Source organism: Erigeron canadensis, chromosome 1, assembly GCF_010389155.1.
Source record: "Erigeron canadensis isolate Cc75 chromosome 1, C_canadensis_v1, whole genome shotgun sequence".
Lineage (NCBI taxonomy): Eukaryota > Viridiplantae > Streptophyta > Magnoliopsida > Asterales > Asteraceae > Erigeron > Erigeron canadensis.
In genome coordinates, this window is record NC_057761.1 from 29407930 (window position 1) to 29422149 (window position 14220).

At 31.6% G+C, this 14220-nt stretch overlaps 1 protein-coding gene across 1 annotated transcript; it reads left to right on the plus strand.

Annotated features, from left to right (window-relative positions):
- The first annotated feature begins 11073 nt into the window (after positions 1–11073).
- LOC122585933 (glycerol-3-phosphate acyltransferase 5-like) lies at positions 11074–12774 on the plus strand. The gene is made up of 2 exons (XM_043758049.1): positions 11074–11628; positions 11738–12774. Exons 1-2 carry the CDS (start codon positions 11074–11076, stop codon positions 12686–12688), a joined length of 1506 nt encoding a protein of 501 aa, XP_043613984.1. The 3' UTR covers positions 12689–12774.
- Positions 12775–14220: the final 1446 nt, after the last annotated feature.

Genomic DNA, 14220 nt, shown 5'->3' on the forward strand with positions numbered 1-14220 from the left:
ACATATTGATCATTTCGTATATCTTAGAAATTTAATTTTTCAATATGAGGGTCTATTATTTTTATATATTAATATGGATAGTTAACATATAATTCCGTATTTCAGAAGGAAAAAAAGTTAAAGTGATACAAACTTTTGATATGTAAGTTAACATACAATACCGACTCAAAAACTTATATGGAAAACAATAAAAATACACATAGTAAATGTACAAATAAAAAATATTATAACTTTCATCTAGTGTCATCGAAATCTTATAACTCAATTCATTCATATAAAAATAGTACTCATTTATGGTGCATGTATTGTAACGAACAAATGCAAATATGCAATGCAATAACAAATCAAAGTAATCGGTTTAGATGGTTACACAAAAATAATACTCGTAGAAAAAAATGAGGCAAATAAATAGGACCTACTTCTAATTGTTATGGAGTAATAAAAATCAAGATAAATTATAATACTAACAAAGAAGCACAAAATCCAATAAAAACTTGTCAAATTGTTCAATTTCTCTTTCCAACAAAGGGACCAGTCTACTTATCCTAACTCATGGGGGTGTACAATTAAGATCGGACTTTAACAAATGTATAGATATAGATATCTTTATTCTTTTATAAATAAATCAAATAATCTCTTTTCCCTTTGAACTTTTCACCCTTGAAAATACTAAGTGGTCCCACACTTACCCAACACTTATCAAAATGTGACAAAAGTGACAAATAATAGGTGGTTCTATACGTACCCAACACTTACCAACGTTCACTTACATCAACTGCAAAGTATCGATTGTACATGTCAAAAGAATTTGTCAATTTATGGCGTACATTAGGATGTAATGAAACCACAAAAACAAAAAGTGCTAAATGTAACCGATGTAAGAACCGATAGATTTAACCGGTTACACCCTCGTCACTAATGTCGTCCTAAAAAATAGACAAACTAATTTAAAGCGTTGAGTAAGCTAACAAAATCACAATGTGAAACACATTAACAATTAAAGTTCACAATAGTAACATAACAATATTAACATAACAAAAGAAAGTCACCACGTCAAGTTTGCAAATAAATGATGTCGTTGTTGTCTATAGCCATTTCCCGACACCGAAACTTACCACGCGACCTTTCATTAGAAGCTCAAAAACACATGCAAGAAAATATACACATATTAAACAAAAAATCTTAAAAGAAAAAACTAAATATAGTCATGAGTTAAAAGATAAATCACTACTATAAAATCTGGATATACCAACAAATTTTCCTACAATAAAAAATTCGTGGCAAAATTTCACACGTATTATCCACGATGGGGTTAAAATTAAAGATTTAAAACATCTTCATTTTTTTTTCACAAATTTTCCACGGAATACCCATAAAATTACACCCGGATGAATCAATTCAATGGGTAATCCGTAGCAAATACTTTAAAAATTGGTGTCGTGTTATCCATGGGTAAATCGTGGAAAATATTTCCCACAAAATTGAAACGGTGGAAAATCAGTGGGAAATATTTCCCACAAATTATAAAACTTGAAGGAAATCAATGGGAAATCCATGAAGATTTTGCAAAAAAATGTTTTGGTTTATACTTGGGAAATCTATGAGAAGATTTTCTACAGATTTCCCACGGGTTATTATATTTCAAGGGTAATCTATGATAAATTTGTAAGAAATTCAAATAATTTATCATTTTGTTTAGTGTGTATACTATAATATATAAATAATATATCGCTTGTTATCTTGTGTGGGCCTAATAAGCCCAATATGGTTCTCAATCATTATTTGGGCCTAACTGCCCAGTATGTATATATGTCTAATCATTTGGGCCTATTGTGCCAAATAAGGCTCTTCAGTTGTATAAATGGGCCATATGGATCGTATGTGTTTATCTTTCACTCGAATGACCTAATTGGGCTTTAAACCTCACTTCTTATCTCATGTGGGCCTAATAAGCCAAATATGTTTCTCAATCATTCATTTAGGCCTAACAGACCAAGTATGTATATATGTCTAATAAATTGGGCCTATTGGGCCAAAATAGGTTCATTATATGTATAAAATTTGGTCGTGAAAAAACTTGTGGGAAAATGTTTACTACGCCCCTTTTAACGACGACCAATATCCATGATAAATTAAGCTCTTCCCACGGATAGCCGTGGGAAATCGGCGATTTCCGTAGTAGTGAATAAAAGATAGATGAATGAGATCATTGGTTTTTTATTGATAAACTTTGCAATCTAGAAATTTTTTTTCTTGTAATTCATATGCTTCAAATCCAATTGCAAGAAACCCAACAAAAATATCTTTTTTTATAAACTTGTTATAAGAGATATAAATAAAATAGTGATTATTCATTGTAAACAAAATTTGACTTTTAAAACATACTGTATATGACATTTAACTTATAAACGATTATGGGAGCTTGATGTGATGACTTGTCATATTGACCTCCATCTTTTGTCATAGTATATGAAAAACTTATATAAAGCTCTCACAAATGTTCAAGAGATTCCAAAAACTTTTACAAGATTTCTAGAGAATTCTCCATGGAGCATGATCAGAAAGTGTCTTGTATATATCTAGAATTTATTTGTACAATGTTTCTAAATTAGTCAGAGTGGTATAGGTAAGGCCTCGTTTGGCATGTCACACCTTAAAATGCTCCTTACATATATTTTCTTCGTAAAGTTCTTTCAAGCAATCTATACTTCAATACGGTTTCCTTTACTTCACCTGTTCTTTCACGTGTTCTCTTTGTAAGCTTGAATTGTTGATGTTGAGCCAGGCTTAGTCAAGACTAAGGCCGCATATTTAACTTACCGAAATAAGCCTGAGATATTTGGTATTAGAGCAGGGTTGATTAAGGATGATGGTAAATGACACCGACAATAACAAGTTGCCAGGGCCGTCCCATCGATTTTATGGGCCCTGTTCAATAAATATAAAATAAGGCTTTTGTATCTGAAAATTTTGCATATATTTAAAAATAAATCTAATTAAACTGACTATAGAAAAGATGTATTATCATAAATAAAAAACCAAAATATGAAAAGAAAATATAAACAAGTTAAATTTCAATTAACATAAGAATTATGGCCTTATAAAAACTTAAACGTAATGGTATTTCTAAGAATTTTATACAAAAGCTAAATGAAAATATATATTAAATAAGAAAATTTATTATTCATATATGAAACTAAAATAGAATGTTGAATAACTAAAAGATAAAGCAAAAGAAAACTAAAATATATTATTACTAAATAAGTATTTAAATTATCAATGAATAAGTATTTAAATTATTACTGAATAAACTATCTAAACTAAATTAAAGTTAAGATAGAAAAAGCTTTTCAATAACATTCAAAGAAAAAAGGCTTTTGCATATATCAAGGGAAAGTCACGAAAATCAAATGTTTTGTACAGGATACATTCATAATTCATGAACATATACGTTAACGTTATTAGACGAGTATAAAACTGTTTGAACTGGGCCTTTGGAGTTTAGACTACAACTTAATATATATGATAGAATGAAACTATAGGCCTCTTATAAGGATATAGGCCCTGTTCCCTTGAACAGGTTGCACAACCCAATATCCGGCCCTGCAAGTTGCAACAAAGGTTGTGACTACGAAGAGAACCGTAGATGGGATGATAATATATAAACCACACATGAATTGTTATACGGTATTTACAATAATGTACAAGTTGTACAACAATATATGTGGTAACTTTATCACTTCCCTCTAAAAGAATCTTAAACTCAAAACATAAAGCTATTTGGAAAACTAACCTATATGGATACCTACAACCAACAAAATCTTACATTTACATTACAAGTAACAATAAAATATGTTTCACCACAAAAAAACATCACACCGAGTATTTGAACAATATGTGGATGCTTAACACACCTTCTAAAACCTGAATCTCCAAAACCAAATACCTTTCCAACACTAAGTGTTGAATTTCCAATCTGGACAAAAAGAAAAAGACTTATCTAGCTGATTGTTATCACCATGATGTTTGCTTGTAGGTAGTAATGTCTCCATTTATTTCTTTTATTGCAACTTCCTTTGCATTGCGTATATCCCTAGCTAAGATGTCAGTTATGCTTAAGAGATGAAATGTAGGGGGATGGTGTGTCCACCAACTAATGCTGCAAATTAATACGAGAGTACATCGGTTAATAAAAGAGGAATAATCGTTCCTATTTCACCACTGATTTGCTTCTTTTTGGTAAAAGTGAAAAAATAAAGATAGAAAGAATACTAGTGCAAAATACAAGGATTACAAAGAAGAATTATAGTTAGAGAGAGTTTAGACCTAACAAGTGAAATCTATTCAACATATATATGTAAATTGAAATGCACGATTTTTTTTTTATTGAAATATGTATCTTCTGCTAATTCACAAGAAAGTGATGATTAGGGCAATGCCCCCTACAATCTTAAAAATAATCAAGTAATTGATATTAAACAAGGAAGTGTAGAGTTTTGTTTCAATAGGTCTTTTAATATCAAAAATAAAATTATCCATTCATATGTTATAGATACAAGTCACATGCCCACATGCCCACATGTGCAGCAACGATGGTGGTAGTGACGCGGGATGGTGGTGACGACGAGTGGCGTGGGCGATGGTGACGGATGGTGGGGGAGACAATGGCGGTCATGTAAAAGTAATTGATGTAAAATAGGTAGTGTAGTTATTTTAAGGATCGAGGGATCTATGTTTTTAAATTATTTCATTAAAGGTATTATATAGGTATATTAGGTAAAGATGTTTAAATTCATGAATAAAGGAGATTGATCAGTAATTTAGATACTTCATTTCCATAATTGAGATTTTTAAAAAGGGGTTGCTCCTTTTAATATGTACTAGATGAATACCCGCGCAATGCGGCGGTGTAGGCAGCGACGTGTCGGTGGTGGCGGTGGCGACTTGTAGTGGCAACGACGACGAGTAAAATAGATAATTGATGTAAAATAATTCATGTGATTTAAGAACTTAATGAAGGTAATTTAGTAGATAAAAAATGTATGTTACAAATGTTTTAATAGATTAAGAGATTCTAAAAATAAAAACCTAGTTTGTATAATAAGGGAGTATAGATTATAGATATATATAATTTTAAAATATAAATTATAATTTATGGTATTATATTTTTTTGATAAAAAAAACTTTTGTATGGAGTATAAGTTTAAGATAATTATAAATTAATGAAATGAAATATGTGAGTTTCTAACTTTGTTCAAGTCTAAATTGGACATGGATACAAGAATTGGTTAGATAAGTATAAAAAGGGTATCTGCGCAAGAGGCGACAGAGGTGGTGGCAATGCAATGACAAATGCGATGGTGACAGTGATGGGTGGTGCGTGGCAGCGGCGATTGGTGGTGATGATGGTGACATCAACGAGTAGTGTAGGCTATTGATGTAATGCAATTTGGATAAATGGTTGGAACTTAAAATTTAACAAATTTTCAAAAAATTTTATAATATAAATATAAATATAATAATATCAATAATAATAATAATAATAATAATAATAATAATAATAATATAGTTTGGTTTAAAATTAATTGACATTGCTAAATTTGAGTTTATGGTTATTCATTATGTTTTGGTGTCATTTTGGAATACAAGCTCATGTACAAACATAATTAACTACCATCTCTTGCGCATTGACTTATTTCAAAGATAAGTTTATGAGTTTATCATACTTTATGTTAGCTCATATATTTATTCACGAACTACGGAATTACGGACATGGGACATATATGTATGGATGATATCATAAATTTCAATTCGAAGAATATAGATACGTACGATATTACTGTTTAAACTAATTAAGAATAATTCATTCGTACTTTCGTAGTCTAGAAAACAAGCAAGATTCGTACTTTCGTAGTCTTTACTAATGTATAAAAGATTATAGACGTTAAATCATCATGTATAACAAACAACTTACAAAATGACAATTGTACTAACTCGGACCGATAATATCAGTTTTCCTTGTAAAATAAAAAACTTCATTTTTATGATAACTACTTTATATTGATAAATAATTAAAATCCCGTTGGTACGATTCATTTTTCTCACCTACATTTGCAGATTAAAAGTTCCTAGTTTCCTACCTGCTTTCAAGATATAGATGATAACAAGTTTCCATGGGTGAAACGTGTTGTGATCACCACACGGGCACACGGTAATATTTTAGTTATGATATTAATATATTAAATATATTAGATATTGTAATATATAATATCATTAATGCCGACGCCTATGAATAGTGCCACGTGTCACGTGGCGTTGTTCTATTTGTCTCGCCCGTATCTCGCGTTTTTTTCAGATTTTGCCATATCGGATTTCATTAAGGTTATTTTTTGTTCGGTTTTTCTTGGTTTCCTACATAGTTTTTTTTGCTTTTGTGTTTTCTTTCGATTAGTCCACCTATACCCCGCGTTTTTTCGGATTTTGCTATATCGGATCCCGTTAAGGTTATTTTTCTTTCGGTTTTTGTTGGTTTATTACATTGTTTTTTTGCTTTTGTGTTTTCTTTCTATTGGTTCATCGTATACCCCCCATCACTATTTAGATTTTGCCATTTTGGATCCCGTTTGGGGTTTTTTCTTGGTGTTCATCATAGTTTTTTCGCTTTTGGGTTCTGAATTAATATATTGGAAACTTTTACACAATATTTAATTTTTCCTTTGTTAATTCTATTTTCGTTAAGGTTATTTATCTTTTGGTTTCTCTTGGTTTTTTGATACCTTTTTTTTTTTGCTTTTTTGAGTTTTTTTTTTTTTTTTTTTTGGCATGGTTATCAATAGTCACCATGCTTATTAAAACTTGACACGTCGCATCGGTTATAAAGTGACACATCGCACGTTTCCTATAGTTTGGATTTTGCCACATTGCATTATGTTCAGATTTTGTCACGTCTTTTTCTTTTTTTAGTTTTGTTTTTCCTTTTCGGATTTTTTATTACGGGTTACTTCTTTTGTTTTTTTCACACTTTTTAATTGTCATTCAACCTTATTGTGATACACCCCGTACTACTACTTGAATTTTGCTATATCGCATCCATCTGATATCTGAATTAATATATTAATATTTTTGTCATATCACATCCCGTTCAGGTTTCTACTACGGGTTACGTTTTGTTTTCTTGCATACTTTTAAACAAACATATTAATGACAAAATTATTTCTATTAAGCTGTCGAAAATTCACGGCATATATACTAAAATAACGAACCATTTCAACAAAGGAATTGAGATATTAGATATCAATAGTTGAATACTGTTTAAAGGTGTATATGCATACAACTTAAGATTATGATATATTGATATAAATTATATACAAATTAAGATAAGAAGCCGATCAAAGAGTAACCGCATATGTGAAACACCTTTATAATTATTCACATATTACTCATTTCATTTTCTCTAAAGTAATAAATACAAATTTATATTTCATTTCTTATTACTGTAATTTTCTTTATTTAAATACTAACACGGTAGCCACGCAATGCGGCGGTAGGTAGTGGTGGGGGCGATTGTTAATGGCGGATGCGATATGATATCGAGTGGTGTAAGCTATTGATGTTAAAATATTTAATGTAAATAGTTAATGGATATAATTTGAAAGATAAATGATTGATAGTGTAATTTAATTATTAATGTTAAGTAGATAATGTAGATAAAAACATTTTAAGGGTGTTATTTTTTAATATTAAACAAGTTTCAATGTTTTTATAATAAATAACAATTCATTTTGTAATATAGTATATATAGATGAATATCATCTATTTCTTACGAGTTACATACGTGAGCATTTTCGGAAAAATAATGTTTCTTATAGAAAAGCAAAGTATTTATGCACAAATTCACAAACATTCACCATTCGTTTATCATGATGAGAGACTAGAATTAATCAATAGTCTAATTAATCATTTCACATACCAACAAAGTAAAATTATTAATCGATCATTAGCTATTTCACAATAAAAGTATCGTTATAGCCTCTTTTTTTAAGTTACCAATAACTTAATTGCGGAGTTTTGGAAGCCGACTTTACCCAAAGCTAGTTAAAATAGAAACGTCTATATAAGCATTATTAAATTAAATATATGATCATGTTCTCGTTATAGGATTTTTATTTAATTATTTTTTATTTTTATGTTTTAGTTTTGAAATGAATCTCTACGTTATATAAATCTCACTTCAAAATTTGTTAGTTATTGCCTATGTGGCATGCTTAAAAATACAAGAAAACTCAAAAATCATTACAATATTGCTCCTTGAAAGGTCTACGGATTAGTTACTTTTATAAGAAGTTCAAATTTTCGAAAACGGATTAGTTATGCTTTCAAGAAGTTCAAATTTTCAAAAATTTGAATATGTAACCGTTCGTGTATTGCTTGTGGCGGTTACTTTCTTACATGTCTATGTCTATATAAGGCCACTTCCATTCAGTTTTAAGGCATTTCAAAACGTAAACACATAACAAGGCAATTTTAGCATGACTTCACTAAACGATGTTTCAATTAGAAATTTGCGTCCAAATAATTAGCCATGTACGATAACGGTTAGAATTTGCGGCTATGGAAGCAACCTCTATATGGAGATGTTAATAACATAGGTAGTATTGAGATGATCCTGATGGACGAACATGTAAGTATTCATTGTTTGTGAATTTTTCTTTTTTGATTAGATTACTTTTTAACATAACTTTCTTTTGAATTTATAACTAGCTTTTTAACATTCTAATGTATAAACATTTTCATTTTGACAGTTTGATAAAGTGGTTGTTGTTGCAACAATCGGTTTTATTCCAACCGACCAGTTATGGTATTCAATGGAATGTGTGAACTGTTTTCGAGAAGTTAAGTTGACCGATCTTTACATGGATGCAGTCGACATTATTGATGCTTTAAGGGACAACAAAATGTGGATTTGTTGTTCATGTAACAAGGAAGGAGTTCTCATCAATCGTAGGTATATATTTATATTTCATATTAAAACTCTATAATCATTAAGTTGTGTGTTAAAATTGTATCTCTGTTTTTTTTTTGGTAGGTTTAATGTGCAAGTTAGGATTGTAGATGCCACTAGTGCTATTGGAGTTAAAATGAATGATCAACAAATTTCAAATCTTATACAAAGAACAGCCTATCAAATTTATGATGAATGTTATGAGGTATATTTGGTTTATTTTAGTGCTAAATAAGACTTTTCTATGCATTTTAAGTCATTAATTTTTTTTAAAATGATCATTAGTTGTAATAGGAGTACATTTACTTCGCTACATGAATGCTTGAACTGGTGTTAAAGAAATTATTTAAGGTTATAGCGTATCCACGTGGGTCTAATCAAAGTGGGGGAAAATTCATAATACATATCACATCCAGGTAACCAACATAATCCTTCTTATATGCGCCTACTATGGGCAATCAATTTTATAATTTCTCTCCGGCGTGCAATGTACGCGTTTTAAGCCTCGTGTATCATTAATAAATCTCAAGGTATATCTAACATTATTCTTCTTTAAATTAATCAACTCATAAGAATATTTTTATTATGTCCAACTCAGTTATATTTATTCATTGATACAATCTTAAAATAAAATTTAAGAAATTATTTAGGGTTGTCCATGCATCGCACGGGGTCTAAGCACTAGTAATATATATATTCTTTTATTTCACGCGTATGCGCGCATTTGTGTCAACTCGTACTATACGACACTAGTATGAAAGGCACACAAGTTAGTTAAACATTAACGTATTTAAATAATTATGTACATTAATTAAATATAGTAAAAATGCCAAGTATGGTGTACCAGCTTGCTATACATACACCACAAAATATTTTGACAAGAAATTAGTGGCGAAGAAAATATCATGCACAAACGTGGAAGTCACCTGAAGATGTATTTCAAATAAAAATGCAAAACTAATTAATTTGTGGCTCGACTATACATTCTTCCTTGGTAAGTAACCTACATTTTATCGGACGTAAAACATTCAGAATTATACTCTATATTAATTTATATTAAGAGTTAACTTCCACGTGGTTTGTCTATAATTTTCAAAATGACAATTCTTTTTTGAGTATCCTTTCAATGGAGGTTCTTATTTTCAGAATTTTTTTTACAAGATTAATCTCTTTTTAACAAAACCGTTAATGCCGTTGTTGGGGTTTAAGAGGGAAGTGAGATACTTTGTTTCTCTAAACGTTTCGAGATTGAATTTGGGAATTGATGACATCTAGTTGTTAACTTGAGAAAGACTAACTACTTAACATTTTCTGATATAAATTTTGCTTTTCCATAAAAAGAAAAACAAAATAAATTAAAGTAACATTTGTTGTTAAAATTATCATACGTACGTAGAGCTAGCATTGAATACTTAAATGACCCGCACCATCAGATTTCACCAAATATGTTGATTAGAGCTATTTATCGGATATAATATTTCATTATTTTGAATATATTAGTTCGATCATCAAACAAAAAGCGTATTGGGGATTAAGAAAAAAAAAAAAAAAGTAAAAAAGTCCAATTGAAATTACCGATCTATCTCGAAATTTATTTTATTGAATTTATACGTACATCTCGAAAGATACTTCCTGAGAAAAGTGAACTTTTTTTTTTTTTTTTCATGTACTGGTAATTAACTCGTCTATTGATGAAGTTGTTGGAGTTAAGTAACCCACATATTCCACATAAGCATTCCTCAAGTTTATTCTTTATTATTATGTATACACCAAGATATTTGACACATGAATACAAAATAAATATATTAATAAAAGAGGAGGAAACTTCAAATATAAATTGGTGCCATTTGCCTCCATAGATGGTAGGTATAAACTGATAAACGGCCTCTCTCTTGCATTACACATTAGTCAATCTAGCTTCAACCTCTATCCATAAAATCCCACGAAAATTAAACTTTTGTTTAGTCAAATTCATCTTCATCTTTACTCAATCTCTACTTTTGATCCAAAAAGTACCTTAAAGAACAAACACACAAACATAAACACAAAAACACACAAATTTAATTAAGAACATGGAATCCGTGGTTTCGGAGCTAGAAGGAACTCTTTTAAGGAACGAAGATTCTTTCTCCTACTTCATGCTAGTAGCTTTTGAAGCCTCCGGGTTAATTCGATTTACATTGTTGTTATTATTTTGGCCAGTTATCAAGTTACTCGAAATATGTGGTAAGCCGGATATTGGCCTAAAATTGGCTATCTTTTTTGCCACTGCTGGAGTTCGTATATCGGAAATTGAATCGGTTGCAAGGGCAGTTTTGCCTAAGTTTTATTTTGATGATATTGATTTGGAGGCATGGAGGGTGTTTAACTTGGGTGAAAAAAGAGTGGTTGTGACTAAAATGCCTAGAGTTATGGTTGAGCAGTTTGTGAAAGATCATTTGCGTGCTGATGAAGTTATTGGGACCGAGCTTGTGGTGAGCCGGTTTGGGTTTGCCACGGGCTTGGTTCGTGATAATGGGTTCGGATTATCGGTTTCTGATCGTGTTGCAGCCATGTTTAAAGATCACCAACCCAGCCTAGGCCTTGCTAGGTGCTATTCAGATACATCTTTCTTGTCTTTGTGCAAGGTAATCACAGTCTGTTCCATTTTAAATGTTCTAGTCTGACTTTTCAACTCCCTTTTCTTTAACTTTGATCGTAAATATATATTAACTTGCAATTTTTGTTTCATTACAGGAACAAGTAAATGCACCATACAAAGTCGAAAACCATAACCAAAGACCACGGCAGGTCGACATCCGGCCAGTCCCGGTAATCTTCCACGACGGCCGACTCGTGAAACGGCCGACGCCATCCACGGCGCTTCTCATCATCCTATGGATCCCAATCGGTATCATCCTCGCAATCATTCGCATGGTAGTCGGTGTCATAGTCCCTATGTGGGCCATTCCATATATGTCAGTCATATTCGGAGCACGAGTTATAGTAAAAGGAGTCCCTCCACCACCACCATCAGGATCCAATTCCGGTGTCCTTTTCGTATGCACCCACCGTACTTTACTCGACCCCGTGGTACTATCAACCGTTCTCCAGCGCAGCATTCCAGCTGTCACTTATTCCTTATCAAGACTTTCAGAAATCTTATCCCCAATCCCGACTGTTAGACTAACCAGGATCCGCCACGTAGACGCTGAAAAAATCAAAAAAGAATTATCTAAAGGTGATTTAGTTGTATGCCCCGAAGGCACAACTTGTAGGGAACCCTTTTTACTTCGTTTTAGCGCACTTTTCGCCGAATTAACAGACAGGATTGTACCCGTTGCAATGAACTACCGGGTCGGGTTCTTTCATGCAACTACTGCCAGGGGATGGAAGGCGTTAGACCCGATTTTCTTTTTCATGAACCCTAGACCGGTTTATGAGGTTACATTTTTGAACCAGTTGCCGGTTGAAGCTACTTGTTCATCAGGAAAAAGCCCGCATGATGTCGCGAATTACGTACAAAGAATCCTGGCTGCGACGCTAGGATTCGAGTGTACGAATTTTACAAGGAAAGATAAGTATAGAGTGTTGGCTGGAAATGATGGAACGGTGTCGTATACAACCGTGATGGACCGGGTTCAGAAGATGAGCAAGACATTAAAGAAGGTTGTGGGAACGGTTAAACCATTTATCTTTTTTAATTAGTAATTAATTGTGATTTCATATGGTTAATAATTGTTTGTTTTTTGGTTTATACATATATGTATGTATGTAATCAATTTTTTCTTTGTATTTGCTTATATTGTCTATGAACATTTTTTTTGTAATTTTGATTTTGCATAGAAAAGTTGAATAATGAATGTTTGTCGATTAAAAAGAATACTTTTATTCTTGTTTATATATCCCCCGACTTCATCATGATTTTAAGCGGTATTTTATTATATATATATACTGCACTACATAGCAAGATAGAACCAAGAAATTAAATTCGGGTCTGGTATATCCAGAAGTAGTATCCACTTCTGATGAAAAATAAAATCAAATTAAGTACTATGTATATATCAAACAAAACAACACACTATTGAACATGTGAAGTGGTAGGTTTATAATAGCAGGGCTCCTTAGTGACATGCAGCTTTATGGCAAGGCTTGAGTACAAAGAATGCTTATCTTTCAGAAACATGGGTCCAAAACTAATCCCATAACCGGAGTTTCCCAAACGCTAAATTTACTATTCCAACAAAATAAAAAAAAGTGTGAATGTGATATGATCGATGACACGTTAAAATTTGACTTTATGAGACAAATTATGTCTCATTTGATAGACTTCAAATAGTTCAATTGATCTTGTTAATATATCATGAGTCTGTCTAGCAAAAGAAAGTTTGATGTCGGAAAAGACCAAAGCAAACTAGGCAAACTACGCAATTACAAAAATACAAGAATGTAGAACCACAAAATAAATGGGCCCAATTTTTTTTCTTTCACATGAGCCCAATGGCCAATATTTTCATATTTCGTGGGCTGATTTTTAATGTAATACTTTAGAGTTTAGACTCATGATTAATATATACTACCGTGAGAATTGATTCTTTTGAAATTAGCCATGACTAACACGGTACCTCTACAATGCAAAGATGGTAACTGCGACGACGGTCTGATGGTGTCGGCCATGGCCAGTGATGGCAGCGACTATTAATGGTGGTAGCAGTGTCAAGTGAAGTAGGTTGATGTAAATGTATTATGTAACCGTTGTAAAGTTGGCAATGGAAATATTCTATAAGATAAAAAGATACCAATGCAATGCGGCTACTGTGATGGTGGTGGCAACCGATGGTGACGACAGCGAGTGGTGGTGGTAATAGATATAAAGATAATTAATCTAATGAGGTAGTGGAAATATATTAGAAGATAAGTGACTAATGATGTAATTTAATTTATTAAGGTTAGGATATATGGTCGCATCTAACCTTGTGCATAATTTTTATATAGCAATATAATTTCTGTTTAAAAACTCCAATACGCTCAAAGTCCATTAGATTTAAGTATCAGCCCATCAAGATAAAATGAGTTTAATACTTTAATCATTAAATCATCAACATAAGTCGATCCATAGATATCTATGAGCTTGCAATTATGAGATACTTTACACGGCGTAACTAATAGTGTTTAGATATAAAAAAAATGAGAAGAAAAAAAGTGACAAACGAAAATTCGTTTTTTCAAGAATTGACCCC

Coding starts and splice junctions, on each gene's coding strand:
- LOC122585933 (XM_043758049.1), top strand. CDS start 11,074: ATGGAATCCGTGGTTTCGGAGCTAGAAGGAACTCTTTTAAGGAACGAA. Junction 11,629..11,737: donor CTTTCTTGTCTTTGTGCAAG/GTAATCACAGTC, acceptor GTTTCATTACAG/GAACAAGTAAATGCACCATA.